A 19,236-nucleotide genomic window follows, 5' to 3' on the forward strand; every position below is an offset into this window, starting at 1 on the left:
CAAAAGGCAAAAGGCAAAAGGCAAAAGGCAAAAGGCAAGGCAAGGCAAAAGGCAAAAGGTAAGGCAAGACAAGTCCAGTCGAGGCAACTCAAATTCAGACAAAGCAATACAATTCCACGGAAGGCAATCCAAGGCAAGGCAAGGCAATGCAAGGCAAGGCAATTCCAGGCGAGGAAAGTCAAGGCAAGGCAATTTGAAATGAGGCAATTTCAGTCATGGCAAAGCAAGGCAAGACAATTTCAGGCAAGGCTATTCCAGTAAAGTCAAGGCAGGGCAATTCCAGGCAAGGAAAAGGAAGGCAATGCAAGGCAATTCCAGGCAAGCCAATTCCAGGTAAGGCAAAGCAAGGCAATTCCAGGCAAGTCAATTCGAGGCAAGGCAATTCTAGGCAATGCAAGGCAAGTCAAGAGAAGGCAATGCCAGGCAAGAGAAGGCAATGCCAGGCAAGGCAAGGCAAGGCAAGGCAAGGCAATGCAATCCCAGGTGAGGCAATGCAATTCCAGGCAAGGCAATTACAGGAAAGGCAATCTCAGGCAAGGCAAGGCAAGACAAGGCAGGGAAAGAAAATTCAAGGCAAGGCAATTGAAGATAAGGCAAGGCAAGGTAATTCCAGGGAAGGTAACTCCAAGCAAGGCAAGGTAAGGCAAGGCAATTCCAGGCAAGAGAAGGCAAGGCTATTCCAGGCAAGGGAATTCAAGGCAATGCAAGGCAAGGAAAGGCAAAATATTCCTGGCAAGGCAAGGCAAGGCAAAGCAAGGCAATGCAATCCCAGGCAAGGCAATCACAGGAAAGGCAATTTCAGTCAAGGCAAGGCAAGACAAGGCATGGAAAGAAAATTAGATGCTAGGCAATTGTAGGTAAAACAAGGCAAGGTGATTCCATGGAAGGTAACTCCAGGCAAGGCAAGGCAATTCCAGGCAAGACAAGGCAAGGCTATTCCAGGCAAGACAATTTCAGGCAATGCAAGGAAAGGAAAGGCTAAAATTTCCATGCAAGGCAAAGCAAGGCAGGGCAGGGCAGGGCAGGGCAGGGAAGGGCAGGGAAAGGTAAGGCAAGACAAGGCAAAAGGCAAAAGGCAAAAAAAGGCAAAAGGCAAAAGGCAAAAAAGGCAAAAGACAAAAGGCAAAAAGCAAAAGGCAAGGCAAGGCAAAAGGCAAAAGGCAAGCCAAGGCAAAGCAAGGCAAGTCCAATCGAGGCAACTCAAATTCAGACAAAGCAAGACAATTCCATGGAAGGCCATCCAAGGCAAGGCAAGGCAATGCAAGCCAAGGCAATTCCAGGCGAGGAAAGTCAAGGCAAGACAATTTTAAATGAGGCAATTTCAGTCATGGCAAGGCAAGGCAAGACAATTCCAGGCAAGGCTATTCCAGGAAAGTCAAGGCAGGGCAATTCCAGGCAAGGAAAAGCAAGGCAATGCAAGTCAATTCCAGGCAAGCCAATTCCAGGTAAGGCAAAGCAAGGCAATTCCAGGCAAGTCAATTTGAGGCAAGGCAATTCTAGGCAATTCAAGGCAAGACAAGAGAAGGCAATGCCAGGCAAGGCAAGGCGAGGCAAGGCAAGGCAATGCAATCCCAGGTGAGGCAATGCAATCCCAGGCAAGGCAATTACAGGAAAGGCAATCTCAGGCAAGGCAAGGCAAGAGAAGGCAGGGAAAGAAAATTCGAGGCAAGGCAATTGAAGGTAAGGCAAGGCAAGGTAATTCCAGGGAAGGTAACTCCAAGCAAGGCAAGGTAAGGCAAAGCAATTCCAGGCAAGACAAGGCAAGGCTATTCCAGGCAAGGCAATTCCAGGCAATGCAAGGCAAGGCAAAGCAATAAAAGGCAAGGCAAGGCAAGGGAATCACAAGAAAGGCAATTTCAGGCATGGCAAGGCAAGACAATGCAGGCAAAGGAAATTCAAGGCAAGGCAATTGCAGGTAAGGCAAGGCAAGGTAATTTCAGGGAAGTTAACACCAGGCAAGGCAAGGCAAGGCAAGGCGATTCCAAGCAAGGCAATTCCAGGCAAGACAAGGCAAGGAAAGGCAAAAAAAATTCAGGCAAGGCAAGGCAAGGCAGGGCAGGGCAGGGCAGGGTAAGAAAAGGCGAGGCAAGGCAAGGGAAAAGGTAAGGCAAGGCAAGACATGGCAACCCAAGGCGAGGCAATCCCAGGCAAGGCAATCCCAGGTAAGGCAATCCCAGGCAAGGCAAGGCAAGGCAGGGCAGGGCAGGGCAGGGTAGGGCATGGCAAGGCAGGACGGGGCAGGGTGGGGCCGGGCAGGGCAGAGCAGGGCAAGGCAAGTTGGCAAGGCAAAAGGCAGCAAGGAAAACGGTGGCAAGGCAAAAGGTGGCAAGGCAAAAGGCATCAAGGCAAAAGGAGGCAAAAGTCAGCAAGGCAAAAGGCGGCAAAGGGTGGCAAGGCAAAAGAAGAAGAAGGCAGGCAAGTAAAAAGAAAGAAAAAGAAAGCAGGCAAGGCAAAAGAAGAAGAAGGCAGGCAAGGCAAAAGAAGAAGAAGAAGGTGGGCAAAGCAAAAGAAGAAGAAGAAGGCTGGCAAGGCAAAAGAAAGAAGAAGAAGGCAGGCAAGGCAAAAGAAAGAAGAAGAAGGCAGGCGAGGCAAAAGAAGAAGAAGGCAGGCGAGGCAAAAGAAAGAAGAAGAAGGCAGGCGAGGCAAAAGAAAGAAGAAGAAGGCAGGCGAGGCAAAAGAAAGAAGAAGAAGGCAGGCAAGGCAAAAGAAGAAGAAGGCGGGCAAGGCAAAAGAAGAAGAAGGCGGGCAAGGCAAAAGAAGAAGAAGGCGGGCAAGGCAAAAGAAGAAGAAGGCAGGCAAGGCAAAAGAAGAAGAAGAAGGCAGGCGAGGCAAAAGAAAGAAGAAGAAGGCAGGCGAGGCAAAAGAAAGAAGAAGAAGGCAGGCAAGGCAAAAGAAGAAGAAGGCGGGCAAGGCAAAAGAAGAAGAAGGTGGGCAAGGCAAAAGAAGAAGAAGGCGGGCAAGGCAAAAGAAGAAGAAGGCAGGCAAGGCAAAAGAAGAAGAAGAAGGCAGGCAAGGCAAAAGAAGAAAAGAAGGAAGGATGGCAAGCAAAAGAATTAAAGAAGGAAGGAAGGCAAGGCAAAAGAAAAGAAGGAAGGCAGGGCAAGGTAAAAGAAGGCAACGCAAAAGAATGCAAGGCAAAAGAAGGCAAGGTAAAAGAAGGCAAGGCAAAGAAGGCAAGGCAAAAGGAGGCAGGCAAGGCAAAAGAAGGCAGGCAAGGCAAAAGAAGGCAGGCAAGGCAAAAGAAGGCAAGGCAATGCAAAAGGCAAGGCAAGGCAAGGCAACTCAATTTCTGGCAAAGCAAGACAATTCCAGGGAAGGCAATTCAAGGCAAGGCAAAATAAGGCAAGGCAAAAGGCAAGGCAATGCAAAAGGTAAGGCAAGGCAAGGCAAGGCAAGGCAACTCAATTTCTGGCAAAGCAAGACAATTCCAGGGAAGGCAAATCAAGGCAAGGCAAGGCAAGGCAAGGCAAGGCAACACAAGGCAAGGCAATTCTAGGCGAGGAAAGTCAAGGCCAGGCAATTTTAAATGAGGCAATTTCAGTCATGGTAAGGCAAGACAAGACAATTCCAGGCAAGGCTATTCCAGGAAAGTCAAGGCAGGGCAATTCCAGGCAAGGAAAAGCAAGGCAATGCAATGCAATTCCAGGCACACCAATTCCAGGTAAGGCAAGGCAAGGAAATTTCAGGCAAGTCAATTCGAAGGAAGGCAATTCTAAGCAATGCAAGGCAAGGCAAGAGAAGGCAATGCCAGGCAAGGCAAGGCAAGGCAAGGCAAGGCAATGCAATCCCAGGGGAGGCAATGCAATCTCAGGTAAGGCAATTACAGGAAAGGCAATGCCAGGCAAGGCAAGGCAAGACAAGGCAGGGAAAGGAAATTCGATGCAAGGCAATTACAGGTAAGGCAAGGCAAGGTAATTCTAGGTAAGGCAACTCCAGGAAAGGCAAGGAAAGGCAAGGCAAGGCAATTCCAGGCAAGGCATTTCCAGGCAAGACAAGGCAAGGCTATTCCAGGCAAGGCAATTCCAGGCAATGCAAGGCAAGGAAAGGCAAAAAATTCCAGGCAAGGCAAAGCAAGGCAAGAAAAAAAAAGCAAGTCCAATCCAGGCAACTCAATTTCAGGGAAGGCAAGACAATTCCAGGGAAAGCAATTCAAGGCAAGGCAACACAACGCAAGGCAAGGCAATTCCAGGTGAGGAAAGTCAAGGCAAGGCAATTTGAAATGAGCCAATTTCAGTCATGGCAAGGCAAGACAAGGCAATTCCAGGTGAGGAAAGTCAAGCCAAGGCAATTTGAAATGAGCCAATTTCAGTCATGGCAAGGCAAGACAAGGCAATTCCAGGCAAGGCAATTCCAGGAAAGTCAAGGCAGGGCAATCCCAGGCAAGGGAAAGCAAGGCAATGCAAGGCAATTTCAGGCAAGCCAATTCCAGGTAAGGCAAGGCAAGGCAATTCCAGGCAATTCAATTTGAGGCAAGGCAATTCTATTCAGGGCAAGGCAAGGCAAGCCAAGGCAAGAGAAGGCAATGCCAGGCAAGGCAAGGTAAGGCAAAGCAAGTCAAGGCAAGGCAAGAGAAGGCAATGCCAGGCAAGGCAAGAGAAGGCAATGCCAGGCAAGGCAATGCAATCCCAGGAAAGGCAATCACAGGAAAGGCAATTTCAGGCAAGGCAAAGCAAGACAAGGCAGGGAAAGGAAATTTGAGGCAAGGCAATTGCAGGTAAAACAAGGCAAGGTAATTCCATGGAAGGTAACTCCAGGCAAGGCAAGGCAAGGCAATTCCAGGCAAGACAAGGCAAGGCTATTCCAGGCAAGGCAATTCCAGGCAATGCAAAACAAGGAAAGGAAAAAAAATCCAGGCAAGGCAAGGAAGGCAAGGGAAGGCAAGTCTAATACAGGCAACCCAATTTCAGGCAAGGCACAATTCCAGGAAAGGCAATTCAAGTAAGGCAATACAACACAAGACAAAGCAATTCCAGGTGAGGAAAGTGAAGGCAAGGCAATTCGAAACGAGCCAATTTCAGTCATGGCAAGGCAAGACAAGGCAATTCCAGGCAAGGCTATTCCAGGAAAGTCAAGGCAGGGCAATTCCAGGCAAGGAAAAGCAAAGCAATGCAAGACAATTTCAGGCAAGCCAATTCCAGGTAAGGCAAGGCAAGGATATTCCAGGCAAGTCAATTCGAGGCAAGGCAATTCTAGGCAATGCAATGCAAGCCAAGAGAAGGCAATGCCAGGCAAGGTAAGGCAAGGCAAGGCAAGAGACAGCAATGCAATCCCAGGCAAGGCAATGCAATCCCAGGCAAGGCAATTACAGGAAAGGCAATTTCAGGCAAGGCAAGGCAAGACAAGGCAGGGAAAGGAAATTCAAGGCAAGTTAATTCCAGGGAAGGTAACTCCAGGCAAGGCAAGGCAAGGCAATTCCAGGCAAGGCAATTCCAGGCAAGAAAAGGCAAGACTATTCCAGGCAAGACAAGGCAAGACTATTCCAGGCAAGGCAATTCCAGGCAACGCAAGGCAAGGAAAGGCAAAAAATTCCAGGCAAGGCAAGTCCAATCCAGGCAACTCTATTTCAGGCAAGGCAAGACAATTCCAGGGAAGACAATTCAAGGCAAGGCAACACAATTCCAGGTAAGGCAACTCCAGGCAAGACAAGGCAATTCCAGGAAAGGCAATTCCAGGCAAGACAAGGCAAGACAATTCCAGGAAAGGCAAGACAAGACAAGGCAAGGCAAGGCAAGGGAAGGCAAGGAAAGGCAAGGCAAGAAAATTTCTGTCAAGTCAAGTCAATGCAAGACAGTTCCAGGCAAGTAAATTTCAGGCAAAGCTAGGCAAGGCAATTGCAAGCAAGGGAAATCCAGGCATGGCAGGCAAGGCAAGACAAGGCAATTCTAGGCACGGCAATTCTAGGCAAGGCAAGCCAAGGCAAGGCAATTTCAGACAGGGCAATTCCAGGCTTGGCAAAGCAAGGCAATGCAAGAAAATTCCCAGCAAGGCAAGAAAATCTTAGGCAAGGCAATTTCAGGCAAGGCAAGGCATGGCAATTCCAGGCAAGGAAATTCCAGGCAAGGCAAAACAAGGCAAGGCAGGCCAATTTCAGGCAAGGTAATTTGAGGTAAGAAAAGGCAAGGCAAAGCAGGATAATTCCAGTCAAGGTCATTCGAGGCAAGGCAAGGCAGGGAATTTCCAAGCAAGGCAATTCGAGGCAAGGCGAGGCAAGGCAAAAAAGGGCAATTCCAGTCAAGGCATTTTCAGCCAAGGCAAGGCAAGGCAAGACAAGGCAAGGCAATTCCAGTCAAGGCAATTCCAGGAAAGACAAGGAAAGACAATTCCAGGCAAGGCAAAGTAAGCGAAGGCAAAGTAAGGCAAGGCAGTGCAATTCTAGGCCAGGCAATTCCAGACAAGGCAAGGAAATTCCAGGCAATGCAAGGCAAGACATTTTCAGGCAAGGCAATTGCCCAAAAGGCAATTCCAGGCCAGGCAAGGCAAGACAAGGCAGGGAAAGGCAATTCCAGGCAAGGCAATTCTAGCTAAATCAAGGCAAGGCAATTCCAGCAAGGCAATTTCAGTCAAGGCAATGAAAGGCAATGCAAGGCAAGGAAATTCCAGGCAAGTCAAGGAAAAGCAAGGAGAGGCAAGGTCATTCCAGGCAAGGCAATTTCAGGCAAGGCAAGGCAATGCAATGCAACACAATTGCAAGCAAGGAAATTTTAGACAAGACAAGGCAATTCCAGGCAAGGTAATTTCAGACAAGGAAAAGAAAGGAAAGGAGAGGCAAGGTCATTCCAGGCAAGACAATTTCAGACAAGGCAATGCAATGCAATGCAATGTCATTCCAAGCAAGAAAATACCAGGCAAGACAAGGCAAGGCAATTCCAGACAAGGTAATTCCAAAAAAGGCAAGGAAAGGCAATTCTAGGTAAAACAAGGAAAGGCAAGACAATGCAATTCTAGGCCAGGCGATCCCAGGCAAAACAAGGCAAGGCAAAGCAAGGGAATGTGATTCCAGGCAAGGGAATAACAGGCAATGAAAGGCAAGGCAATTCCAGGCAAGGCAATTACCAGAATGGCATTCCAGGCCAGGCAAGGCAAGAAAAGGCAGGGAAAGACAATTCCAGGCAAGGCAATTCCAGTCAGGGCAAGACAAGGCAATTCTAGGCAAGGCAATTCAGGGTGAGTTGCCTTGCCTTTCCTGGAATTACCTTGTCTGGAATTGCCTTGCCTTGTCTTGCCTTGCCTTGCCTGGAATTGCCTTGCCTTGCCTTGCCTGAAATCGCCTTGCCTGGAATGGCCCTTTTTTGCCTTGTTTTGCCTTGCCTGGAATTGCCTTTCCTTTCCTTGTCTGAAATTACCTTGTCTGGAATTGCCTTGCCTTGTCTTGCCTGGAATTCTCTTTCTTGGAATTGCATTGTATTGCCTTGCCTTTCCTTGCCTGGAATGACTTTGCCTCTCCTTGACTTGCCTTGCCTTGCCTGGAATTTACTTGCTGGAATTTGCTTGCCTTGCCTTGCATTGCATTGCCTGGAATTTCCTTGGCTGGAATAGCCTTGCTTTTCCTTGCCTGGAATTGCCTTGCCCTGTGTTGCCTTGCCTTGCCTGGAATTGCCTTGCCTGATATTGCCTTGCCTGGTCTTGCCTGGATTTGCCTTTGCTGGAATTGCCTTGTCTCGCCTTACCTGGAATTGCCTCATCTGGAATTCCCTTTCCCTGCCTTGTCTTGCCTTGCCTGGAATTTCCTTTCCCAGAATTGCCTTGCTTGCCTTCCCATGCCTTGCCTTGCCTGGAATTGCCTTGCATTGCCTTGCCTTGTGTTGCCTGGAATTGCATTGCCTGGAATTTCCTAGCCTGAAATTACATTGCCTTGCCTTGCCTGGAATCATCTTTACTGGAATTGTTCTGCCTTGCCTTGCCTGGAATTGCCTTGCCTGGAATCACATTGTCTTGCCTTGCTTGACTGGAATTTTCTTGCCTGGAATTGCCTTGCCTTGCCTTGGCTTGGCTTGTCTTGACTGGAATTCCCTTGCCCTGCCTTGCATGGAATCACCTTGAGTTGCCTTTCCTTGCCTTGCCTTGAATTGCCTTGCTTTGCCTTCCCTTGCCTGAAATTGCCTGCCTGGAATTGCCTTGTCTTGCCTTGCCTGGAGTTGCCTTGCCTGGAATTGCATTCCTTTGCCTTTCCTTGAATTGCCTTCCCTGGAATTGCCTTGCCTTGCCTGAAATTGACTTGCCTGGATTGAATTGGCCTTGCCTTGCCTCGCCTTGCCTGGAATTTTCTGCCTTTCCTTTCCTTGTCTTGCCTGGAATGGCCTTGCCTGCAATAGCCTTGCCTTGTCTTGCCTGGAATTGCATTGCCTTGCCTTGCCCTGCCCTGCCCTGCCCTGCCCTGCCCTACCTTGCCTTGCCTTGCCTTACCTTGCCTTGCCTGGGATTGCCTTGCCTTGCCTGGGATTGCATCGCTTTGCCTGGACTGCCTCGCCTCGCCTTGCCTCACCTTGCCTCACCTTGCCTCGCCTCGCCTGAAATTTTTTGCCTTGCCTTGCCTTGCATTTCCGTGCCTGAAATTTTTTGCCTTGCCTTACCTTGCATTGCCTGGAATTGTCTTGCCTGGTATAGCATTGCCTTGCCTTGCCTGGAATTGCCTTGCCTTGCCCTCCATTGCCTTGCCCTCCATTGCCTTGCCCTCCATTGCCTTGCATTGCCTGGAGTTATCTTCCCTGGAATTACCTTGCCTTGCCTTACCTGGTATTTCCTTGCCTCGAATTTAATTTGTCTTGCCTTGCCTCACCTCACCTCACCTTGCCTTGTTTGGGATTGACTTGCTTGGAATTGTTTTGTCTTGCCTTGCCTTGCCTGGCATTGCCTGGAGTGGAGGAGAATGGCTCCAGTGTCAGACTCCCCAACATGCTGCATGCTCAGCAGAATCTGCCCATGGACATCCAGGGAACACTCACCTTCCCCACTTTGGGAGAGGTCACTGGACAGAACTGCACTGGGTGTTGGTGTCATCCAGGACCCCACACACTTTCCTGAGTGTGATCCTGCTTCCCTTCTCTGGGCAGCTGCATCCTTTTCTCCTGCAGGATTTTCTGAAAACTCGGCTTTGGGTTTCATCTCCCTTCTCCCCTCTCCTTGCCCCAACCTCCTTTTTCTGAAAAAGTGAGGGAATTGTTTACGAGTTAATTTGTTGAAAATAAGTGGCAGCCTCCATGCTTCTGTTTTCTTTCAGCCTGCTGGTAATGCAGGGTTACAAAGGATGCCTGGGCTCCCACACAGGTGCTGGCAGAGGGGGCGGCAGGTGGTGCTGTGCCTCTGCCTGCTCAAGGAAGGAGCCGTCCCCATGCCCCTCTACCCTAGGCCGGGCTTCTTCCTGACCTTCTGAATATCCTGTAGTCCAGAGACCTCAGAACCCACTCCTGAGAGAGCAGAGCCAGTCACTTAGAGAAAGACAAAATGGTGCCATTCTAGGATCTTATTATGTATCTGAATCTGTTAGGAAAATAATTAGGAACTATGTATACAACTTAAAATATTCAAGTATTAATAGGTTATTTGAATCAAAGTTTTAAAGCCTGCCATCAGCAAGCTTCTACCACTAAGAGGGGACTTTTACAGAAGTTGAGAAAGTTCTTTGAGTTGAGAGAAAAATGAAGCCACCTGTGCTGGGGACACTTGAGAGTGTGGGCAGAGGGAAGCCAGAGAAGTCCTGGTCTGTGGAAGCCAAACAGGAGAGCATGAGCCAGGAGGGCCGTCAGAATCGGGGATGAGGTTGCTCTCCCTGGAGGAGGAATCCTAAAGCACACAGCCTGGAACACCCTCCCCTTGGGTCCTGTCCCCCAGCATTTCACAGGCCTCCTGGAGCTGCCTTCCAATAAGGACAAACACAGCAAGAAAAGATCCATTTCTGCACAAAAGTCCTTCTGGAAAGAAGGAAAAAAAAAGCCGTGAATGGAGTCAAAACGTTATCCAGTGCTGACTTAGCCTCTCAATCTTTTCTAAATGGAGTGTGGTTTCCTAGTCAGGGAATAGAAGAGGCCCATCCCACACAGGGACAGGGTCATGACCCCAGAGGATGAAGCAGCAGCATTTATTGAAGATACAACAGTGAGGGGATCCCGTCACATTCCTGTCTCCCCAGAGAGGGCACGTCTCGAGAAGTGATCCAGGAGACATGTAAGTTCCTAAAACCACTCCCTTTACTCTGTCCCCCAGGACCTGTCCCAGACTCTGAGATACACTGGCTTGGGGTGCCTTCAGGTGGCCATGTGAAAAACCACAGTTTAGGGCCAGTCTGGGGCTTCCAGACCTGGCCAGGATGTCCCCAGGCTACCTGTCCTTCTGCTTTGTCTCATTGTCCCTTGGCAGATGGCCTGATGCTTGGGACTGGCCCAAGGACACCTCAGGAAGGTTTGGTTCCCAGTCTACAGATGGTCCAATTATCCAGAGGTTTTAGGGATGTCTATCTGCCTTCTGGAGATGTACAGGGGCCTTAAGACTTCCCTCCAGGTGCAGGAAGTACAGCAGCATCTTGACCTGCCAGAAAGAGTGGGAAAGAGGAGAGAGGCTCAGAGGGTGCTCACAGCTGGTGATCTTTAGCCCCCAAGTCCAGCTAAGGTGCTGGGTCCTCTGCTGCTGCCATGAAGCCTTTACAGTGAGATGGGAGGTGGGGTGTGGATGCAGACAAGGCATGACTTGGGGGCGTTATTTTAGAGGTGTACAGGGCCTTGCTCTGTCACCCAGGCTGGAGTACAGTGGCTCCATTATGGATCACTGCAGCCTCTAACTGCTAGGCTCAAGCCATCTTCCTGTGTCAGCCTCCCCAGTAGCTAGGACTACAGGTGTGTGCCACAATGCCTGACTAATTTTTCTTTTTCTCTTTTCTAGAGATTGGGTTTGCTGCATTGTCCAGACTGGTGTCAAACACCTGGGTTCAGTTATCCTGCTGCGGTCTCTCAAAGTGCTGGGATTACAGGCATGAGCCTCCACACCCAAACACGTGGGGTGGTTTTAAGCCCCCAGTAAGGTGCACCAGCAGGACCAAGAGGTGGCCTGGGCCTCCCCAACACTCTTATCCATGCAGACCCAGGCAAGTTTCTCTCTCTGAATCTCAGTCACCACCACAGACAATGCAAGTAGGAAGCTGGGCAGGGCTGGACTGGGGGTGTAGCAGGTAGAGGCCACCTCTGTGAGGTCGGGTGGCATGGGCTGGCTGGAGCCTGTCTTCCCACATGTAGGTCATGACCTCCAAAAACCAGCTGTCGGTCATGGTGATGGGCCGCTGGGATTGGCAGAAAGCTTGCTTTCCTTCTCTGAGGCTGGAGCAGTATGGGGCCAAAGACCATGGTGAGGTTGTGCAGGAACTTTTATTGACTGCCTTTTTCTTACTACCCTGTGCAGGACTGAAGCAGAGGGTGCTATTTCTACGCCACCACCAGGAAAGAGGCAGAGGGGCTGGGCCATGCTGGCGTCCTCTGGGAGGGAGCAACCTTGACCCTGGCTGTGCTGCAAGCTGATTCCAGCCCTGGTACTTGTGGGTCTCAGAGGCCCAGGATGAGGGGTTAGCTCTGGGCTGGTGGGGAGGTCTCCTCCATGGTTGGGGAGTGAGGGAATTGGGGGATTCAAGTGCACTGCTGGCCATGGCCAAAGCTCGGAGCTCTTTGTGAAGCCACAGTGCAGATGGGGGAGCAGGGCAAAGAAGAGAGGCTGGGTGGGGGTGGCAGTGGCGCTGGTCCCCAGAGGCAGTGAGGGACTGTAGACAGGTTGGGGGAAAAGGTCCTCGGTGCTGGGGGTCTGATGTGAGCAGAGGGGCACCCTATGGCCTGGGTTTTTGTAGCCCTCCCTGGGCAGCCATGAGAGAGCTGGGCTACCTTTTCAGGTGGTCCAGAAGGAAAAGGAAGGTGAGCAGGTTGGCCTCCAGCCGGGACAAGGGCAGGTTAAGCATGGAGTTCTTTTTTGCAGCGGGGTCTAAAATCACTGCAGAAGGCAGTGGGTTACTCCTCATGGTCACAACGAGCTGGAGACCTCTCCTGAGTTGGTGACATGGGGCATCTGGGGCACGCGATCCTGAACAGCCTAGGCTCGTCATCATACTCACTCCCACAGCACTGGCCCCAATGAGGACCCTGTGAAGGGCGCCAGTGTGGGGTATGAGCCACCTGAATCCATTTTCTCTGCCCCACAGGAGTCAGCAGCACCTGAAGAACAGTAGCAGGAGGTGGCGTGAGAGCAGTGGCTCATGGGCAGAGTTGCCCATGGGAAACTGCGGCTGCCACCCCCTCCCAAGGGCAGCCCAGAGTAGTGGAGGCTCAGCATAAAATAAAAAAGGGGAGTGAGAGACACAAGGAGGTGAAAGGTGGGTGGCCTCAGCCCCACAAACTAAGCAGAGACCCTCTCTTCAACCTAGACTCCGCAGGGGCACCTCAGGCTGGTAGACCAGGTCCTCTACCAGGGCCCAGGATGCAGGCCTGCCCTAACGGTCATGCAGAGGATACAGGGCCACACATGCCAGTGCCCTGCTTAGACATCAGCCTCCAGGTTGACTCGGGGTCAGGCCAGGTTTGATCCTGTGCTTGACTGGGCCAGGACCCATGGCTAGAGCACCTGGGGATCCTCATTCAGCCCTGGTCTGCTGGAAGGGGGACAGCAGACTTTAGAACCCCACAGCACAGCAGTGATGAGCATTTTACTCTCTTGGCCTCCTTGAGGAATAGGACAAGGAGTCCTCTGGGGACAGACAAGGACTTACACAATGGCCTCAGTTGTGGCCCCTGCTTTCTGAGCTTGGTTAAAACACTGACCATGGCAGAAAGGACACAGTGTGGGTTCTCACACCTCACTTTCCACAGCCCCTAATGGCCGCAGTGCACATGGAGGAGATGCCTCTTATGACGCCATGGCCTCCAGTTCTCACCGATGCCCTCATCGAAGTTGGGTAGAACTTCAGTGAAGAGGGGCTCATGCAGCTCATGGAAGCAGAGCTTCAGTGTGTCTGTGATGGCGTGTATGTTCATCTCACTCATCATCTTCGACACGTCCCTGTCATCCAGAAAGAACATGGAAGTGCTGCAGCCTCCTTGAGGATCCCAAGTAGGTCTCCCACCATTCCTACCTTGGCTAAAGCACCGTCCCTGCCACACTGGCCACTGTGTGGGTCCCTCCCTGGCTTTGAGCAGCTCATATTCCTCCTCTCAAGAGCTGTGCGTGGTTCTGTGTCTGTGTAGAGATGATGGAGAGGTGTGTGCATCCCCATATTTCTCCCCTGCTTGGCTCCATCATGGATCACTGCAGCCTCTAACTGCTAGGCTCAAGCCATCCTCCTGTGTCAGCCTGCCCAGTAGCTAGGACTACAGGTGTGTGCCACAATGCCTAATTTTTCCTTTTCTCTTTTCTAGAGATGGGGTTTGCTGCATTGTCCAGACTGGTCTCAAACACCTGGGTTCAGTTATCCTGCCACAGTCTCTCAAAGTGCTGGGACTACAGGTGTGAGCCTCCACACCCAAACACTTGGGGTGGTTTTAAGCCCCCAGTAAGGTGCACCAGCAGGACCAAGAGGTGGCCTGGGCCTCCCCGACACTCTCATCCATGCAGACCTAATTTGTTTATTATTATCTGAAATTCAAATTTATTTATACATCGTGTGTTGATCTGGCAACCCTATACTATCTGTAACCTTGTAATAGGCCCTCTCAGAGCACACAGATAGGAGATATGTGTATTAACCCATGTATATACACATATCTATTAAATTTTTATATATGTGTGGTTAAATATGAGTTTATACTTATTTCTCTAACTCAAATCCAGTATCACAGGGTTCCTTCTAGCCTTCTCCCTTTGCTTATCTATAACTTCTCTCGCCAGCAGTGAAAAACCTGACCCCCACTATTCGCTCTTCATTTACTTATTTGCCCCTTCTTACTCATGGTGCATGTAAAGCTATTTCAGAATTGGTCACAGCCTCCCCACCCCCATCCCCGCCCCTAGCCCGATGAGAAAAAAAATTCTTCAGACAAATTACTTGGACCTCACTTTACATGTTATAAAATATATAGTTTTAATTTAAATGGGTATTAGTGGAAATTAATAAATTTGATGTGAATATTTTGCAACCTAGAAAATAAGCATCTTAAAAATATACTAGTAACAACACAAAGTAAAATATTTATATATATTCTTAGCTTTTCCTAAAAATCTTCTATATTTATAAAATTATAACTGCAACTTCCTCATGTATAGCAGATTACTGGCAAGGAGAATGTAGTAATAATGACTCATTGATGTTTGCAAGGAAAAAAAAATTGCATCCTTAATTCTTCCTCTTGCTCCTTCACTTGTCTTTAAAAACTATATTTATTCATTTAGTTATAATTTGTTATTAGATTTTTGTGAAATTTAATGACAATGTCTAATTATTTATATTTAATAAAAGTTATTATTTTGAACTGTATAAATTATTTTTGAATTTTTGTCATGATATTTATCTTCATGACAAAACAAATGAAGATTACTATTTCTAAGGAACTACACATTTTTATTCTGTTGGAACAATTTGTCTCTGTTGCTTTCATTTTAACTCTTTGTGGTAACAACAGAAATTATAATATATATATCTAAACATTTAAAAACTAATTTTGCTACAAAGATAATTGCACAATGTTTTCAAAAAGTAATAAAATCTATTTATTGGTAATTTACTCCCATCATTCTTCAAAAACCAAGTGGTTTTGGAAGGATAGTAAAGCCTTTCTATTTAACTCAAAGACAATGCCAGAGTACCAGACTCCTCTCTCTTTCTAATAACCTAGCATTTTCCCAAATTATTCTGTAAATTAAGTTGGTTTTCATTCATGTTTAGAAAGAAATATAGGAGATTTGTATCGAGTTTAGGAAAGATATGAATGTGCATATGATTCATTTTATTAGGAAGATACTGTGTATATAAACATTTTTTGAATGTTTTAATTGTATAATAAAGAAATCATCTATACTAACGCAACTTACTATATACGTTAATAGAACTTTACTTTTCAGCTTTCTTCACTAATACACTTCCACTGTCTTCATCAGTATCATTTTTCTGTTCTAGGAAATTTATGCTCAGGAAGATAGAAATTGTAAACAAGGTTATTGTTTGGTTTAAAGACTTTCTCAACAATCCACTTAATATATAAAGATTGCCCAAATTTTAGGCAGATAACATCAAACAATTGTTTACCCTCCAGGCCTTTGAAATTTTCAATTGCTGTATTCTTTAATTCTGAAATAGTATGTTCCTTACTCAATCCAGTCAAATTCTTACATTGAAAGATCTGTCTTAAAGCAGACTGCAAATCCTCATAAATATTCCCCCCCACACTGATATTGAAGCTTTGACAAGGTAGTACCATTCTTTACTGAAACATTCAGTAAACTGAGCTTTGATTTAGGTACATGTTATGTTGGTGGTATTTGTAAGACAGCATTTGACAAAAGCTTGCTCAATTGTGTTTTCTATTACCATGTGTATAAAATATATTTGCAGACAAACAAAGCTGCCTTAGCTTGTGTAATTCTGAAAGAGAAGTTATTAACAGGATTTTAGTATGATGTTACTCCTTGTGGTACTCATATCCAGTCAAAATCTGGAAGTTATTAACATATTTTTTGTACATTAGTTTGATTTATTTGTTGAACCTCAAATCAAGGACTATAGACAGATAATATTTTATCATATGATTTTTGTATTATCCTCATGAAGTCTGAGGTCTAGGGAATACACCTTTTTTCCAAAATCATGAAACAAATAAAAAAGCAAGGACTCAATTCCAGGTGTTTAGACAACTGCATCAGTTGTAGTTTCCCTCTAACAGGTGGTGGGCACTATTTTCCATCTGTGGAATTAGTCACCCACAAAATTACTTTTCTTCATTTAAAATATTTAATCATCAGAATAGAGACTTGTGTTACACAGATAAAATTTAAGTGTCCTCACTTATATATTAAAATGTCTAATCCAAAGATATCATGTCACCTCTGATGTTGCTTGTAATCAGAAATCTGATACTTTTGTTGACTTTACTGCTCCATTAAATATTTAGTAATAAAAGAAATAAATCCATAGTTTCCGACTTGAGGTAATTCTATTACTGGTTGTTGGATTCCTCTTAATTAAAAACACATTGCAAAGTGGTGTTGTGCTCAATCAGACTAGACTATCATTTGTTCGCAAAACGTCATGCTCAATATTTTGCTAAAATCAATATCTTATATAATCAGCCAGGCACAGTGGCCCAAGCCTGTAATCCCAGCACTTTGGGAGGCTGAGGTGGGTGGATCATGAGGTCAAGAGATTGAGTCCATACTGGTTAACATGGTGAAACCCTGTCTCTACTAAAAAAAATACAAAAAATTTGCTGGGCATAGTGGTGCATGCCTGTAATCCCAGCTACTCCAGAGGCTGAGGCAGGAAAATTGCCTGAACCCAGGAGGCGGAGGTTGTGGTGAGCCAAGATCGCACCATTGCACTCCAGCCTGGGTAACAAGAGCAAAACTCTGTCTCAAAAAAAAAAAATAATAAATAAATAAAATTATTATTTTTGTTTAAAAGAAAAACACAATAATCTTGTTAGGAAACAGCAAAAACCACTTCAATTATGAATGGCAGCAGTCTGCCTGACACATTTCATGAAATTTTAAGCAATTACTTCTTGGTAACTGTTAAATGAAGGGGAAACAAAACTAAAACTAAATTTATTTTTAATTATTAAAAACAACAAAAAGGGATATTTTTTCTAACAAAGTGAGCTGAGATAATGAATATACCACCTGTTTATTGAAGGAGAGGGATTGAAAGTGAATGAATATTGTGATCTTTAACTTTTTTTTAATTTACATTTTGTGAGTCAGAGCATTCCCCTTATATTTTAGTTTACTTATATGTAGTGTTACAAAGGCTTTATCCTGGAGTTAATGGAAACACAAAATGTAGCTACCCAGACAGGAAAATTACTCAACACAAGGCCCCTCTACTAAATGAGTGTACTGTTACAGTTGAGTCAATTAAAAATAATGCATATTATTGAATGAGGGTCTAAGGGAATAAGGGCCTTTCTATTACCCATTATTGGGACAACCTGGAAAATAACTGAAGTTAAATTATAAATAGTAAAAAGATGTATTTGGTGACAATATTGACAAGATAAATCTCCCCGTAAAGATAGCCAAACATTTTAAAATAAGTTCTTGCTACTGAACCAGAGTGTGAGCACTTCAAAGAGCTTCACTCTTTAAACTTTCCTACATTTAAAAAATTTCTTCAATGTGGTCATATTATAAAGTCAAATTATTTCTGGAGGACAAAGAGCATGCTTCTTGCTTCAGATTTCTCTAATTGTGGCTACGGAGTATCACAGCCAAGAGGTAGCACTCCAGGTTAAGATATATTTCAGTTTTAAAATCATCTTATATTTCAATTATTTTCTCAGTAAAGCACTTTCTTCTACCTCCCAGGAAGGAAAGACGACTTTTCCTTGGCTAATACAGTAGACCCCCTAGTGAGCAGTACAGATCACTGGTTATTTTTAAAAATCACATATAAATCAAGAGATCACACACAGCCTATCAGGGGTACACAGAGGAGTGGTTGGTGGCCCAGAGAATCAGACTTGGAAAACAAATGGGAGAAAAAGTAGCCCTCAAAGGACTTTTCATGAAACACAACCTTAAAATATGCATGACTACGCATATACACACGTGTCAGTGTTCACAGGTTCACATGCACATACATACATGTTGAGTTTCTGTGTCATTATTTCATCTAAAGAGAGTTGTAGTACATAATCTTTACTTTATTCTATTCTCACTCCATGATACTTTATGAACATTCTTTCTCTCCAGATCTTCTGATATGGCTCTAATATTTTCTTATTCCAATGGCTACATAGTATTTCATGTGCCATAATTTATTAATCCACTTTCCTTCTGATACGTATTTACTTGATTTTTAGGCTCTGCTATATTGCAATAAAATCCTTGTTTCTTGAGTGCTAGGATTGTCTTTTGTGGGCAGAATGGTTTAACTGGATGAGAATAGGCTGCCTCTGGGAAGCTATGGCTTGCTAGCCAAAATCCCTTGGGTTTCTGCTTGCCTTATTCAGGCCTCACTCGCCTCAGCTGTGGCTGAATGAGCCCATGCGTAGCTCAGGCCACGGTCTGATCTGAAGATTGTAAATGGTGAGCCCTGGCAGTGCCCACGTGGTTCTATCTGCAGGCTCACAGTATAAAGAGCTGTGGAGGATGGCTGCCTGCACCTAGATTTCAAAGGATGCTACAGAGAACCTCTGGCCAAGGCAGAAGGATGGAGCTTCTGCAGAGAGCACTCACTAGGACAATGCTCAGTGAAACTGTGGGGTCCAGAGTTCCAGAGTCTCCACTAACGAAATGCCTAGGGTCACCCTTGAGACTCCAGAATTTGGAGACAAGTGTGCAGTGCCAGCCTTGGAAAGCTGCCAATAAGCAGTTTTAATGTGTAAGAGATGAAGCTTGAAATGTGCCCATCAAACCTATGGGAATGGGGTTGTCAGAATTTTGGGTACAAATCTCTACCTTTGTGTCCAGAAAACATAAGTTGGAGCCAAAAGACATTATTCTTAAGCCTTAAAATTCAATCTTGGTTACTTTGTCAGGGTTTTAGACTTACTTGGACCAGTTCTTCCTTTTTTCTTTCTTATGCGTTCTTCCTTTTTTTTTTTTTTTTTTTGAGATGGAGTTTTGCTCTTGTCCCATAGGCTGCAGTGTAATGGCATGATCTCAGCTCACTGCAACCTCCACCTCCCAGGTTAAAGCGATTCTCATGCTTCAACCTCCTGAGTAGCGATTCTCATGCTTCAACCTCCTGAGTAGCTGGGATTCCAGGTATCTGCCACCATGCAGGGCCAATTTTTGTATTTTTAGTAGAGGGCCAATAATGCCTGAATTTTAAAGGGCATATATTCAAACCATATCATTCCACCTTTGGCCCACCAAATTTCATGTCTTCCTCACTTTCAAAATACATTATATAAGCAGTTCATCCTGTCTCAATATTCACAGAATGTCTTGACTCATTTGAGCATCAACTGTAAAATCTAAAGTCTGGAGTCTCACCTGAATCAGATATAGGTGAGAATCAAGGCAGTATATATCCTGAGGCAAATTGCCTCCCCCCGCCACTGTGAGCCTATGTAATCAAACAAGTTATGCACTTCCACAGTACATGGTGGGACAGGCATA

The 19,236-nt window shown here is 46.2% G+C and overlaps 1 protein-coding gene across 1 annotated transcript; it reads left to right on the forward strand.

Annotated features, from left to right (window-relative positions):
- Positions 1-2,119: 2,119 nt before the first annotated feature.
- LOC100406285 (uncharacterized) lies at positions 2,120-14,384 on the forward strand. Its single transcript, XM_078348423.1, has 5 exons — positions 2,120-10,161; positions 10,873-11,074; positions 11,386-11,512; positions 12,170-13,074; positions 13,380-14,384. Exon 1 carries the CDS (start codon positions 2,120-2,122, stop codon positions 3,494-3,496), a length of 1,377 nt encoding a protein of 458 aa, XP_078204549.1. The 3' UTR covers positions 3,497-10,161; positions 10,873-11,074; positions 11,386-11,512; positions 12,170-13,074; positions 13,380-14,384.
- The last annotated feature ends 4,852 nt before the right edge of the window (positions 14,385-19,236 follow it).

This window comes from Callithrix jacchus, chromosome 14 (genome assembly GCF_049354715.1).
Source record: "Callithrix jacchus isolate 240 chromosome 14, calJac240_pri, whole genome shotgun sequence".
Taxonomy (NCBI): Eukaryota; Metazoa; Chordata; class Mammalia; order Primates; family Cebidae; genus Callithrix; species Callithrix jacchus.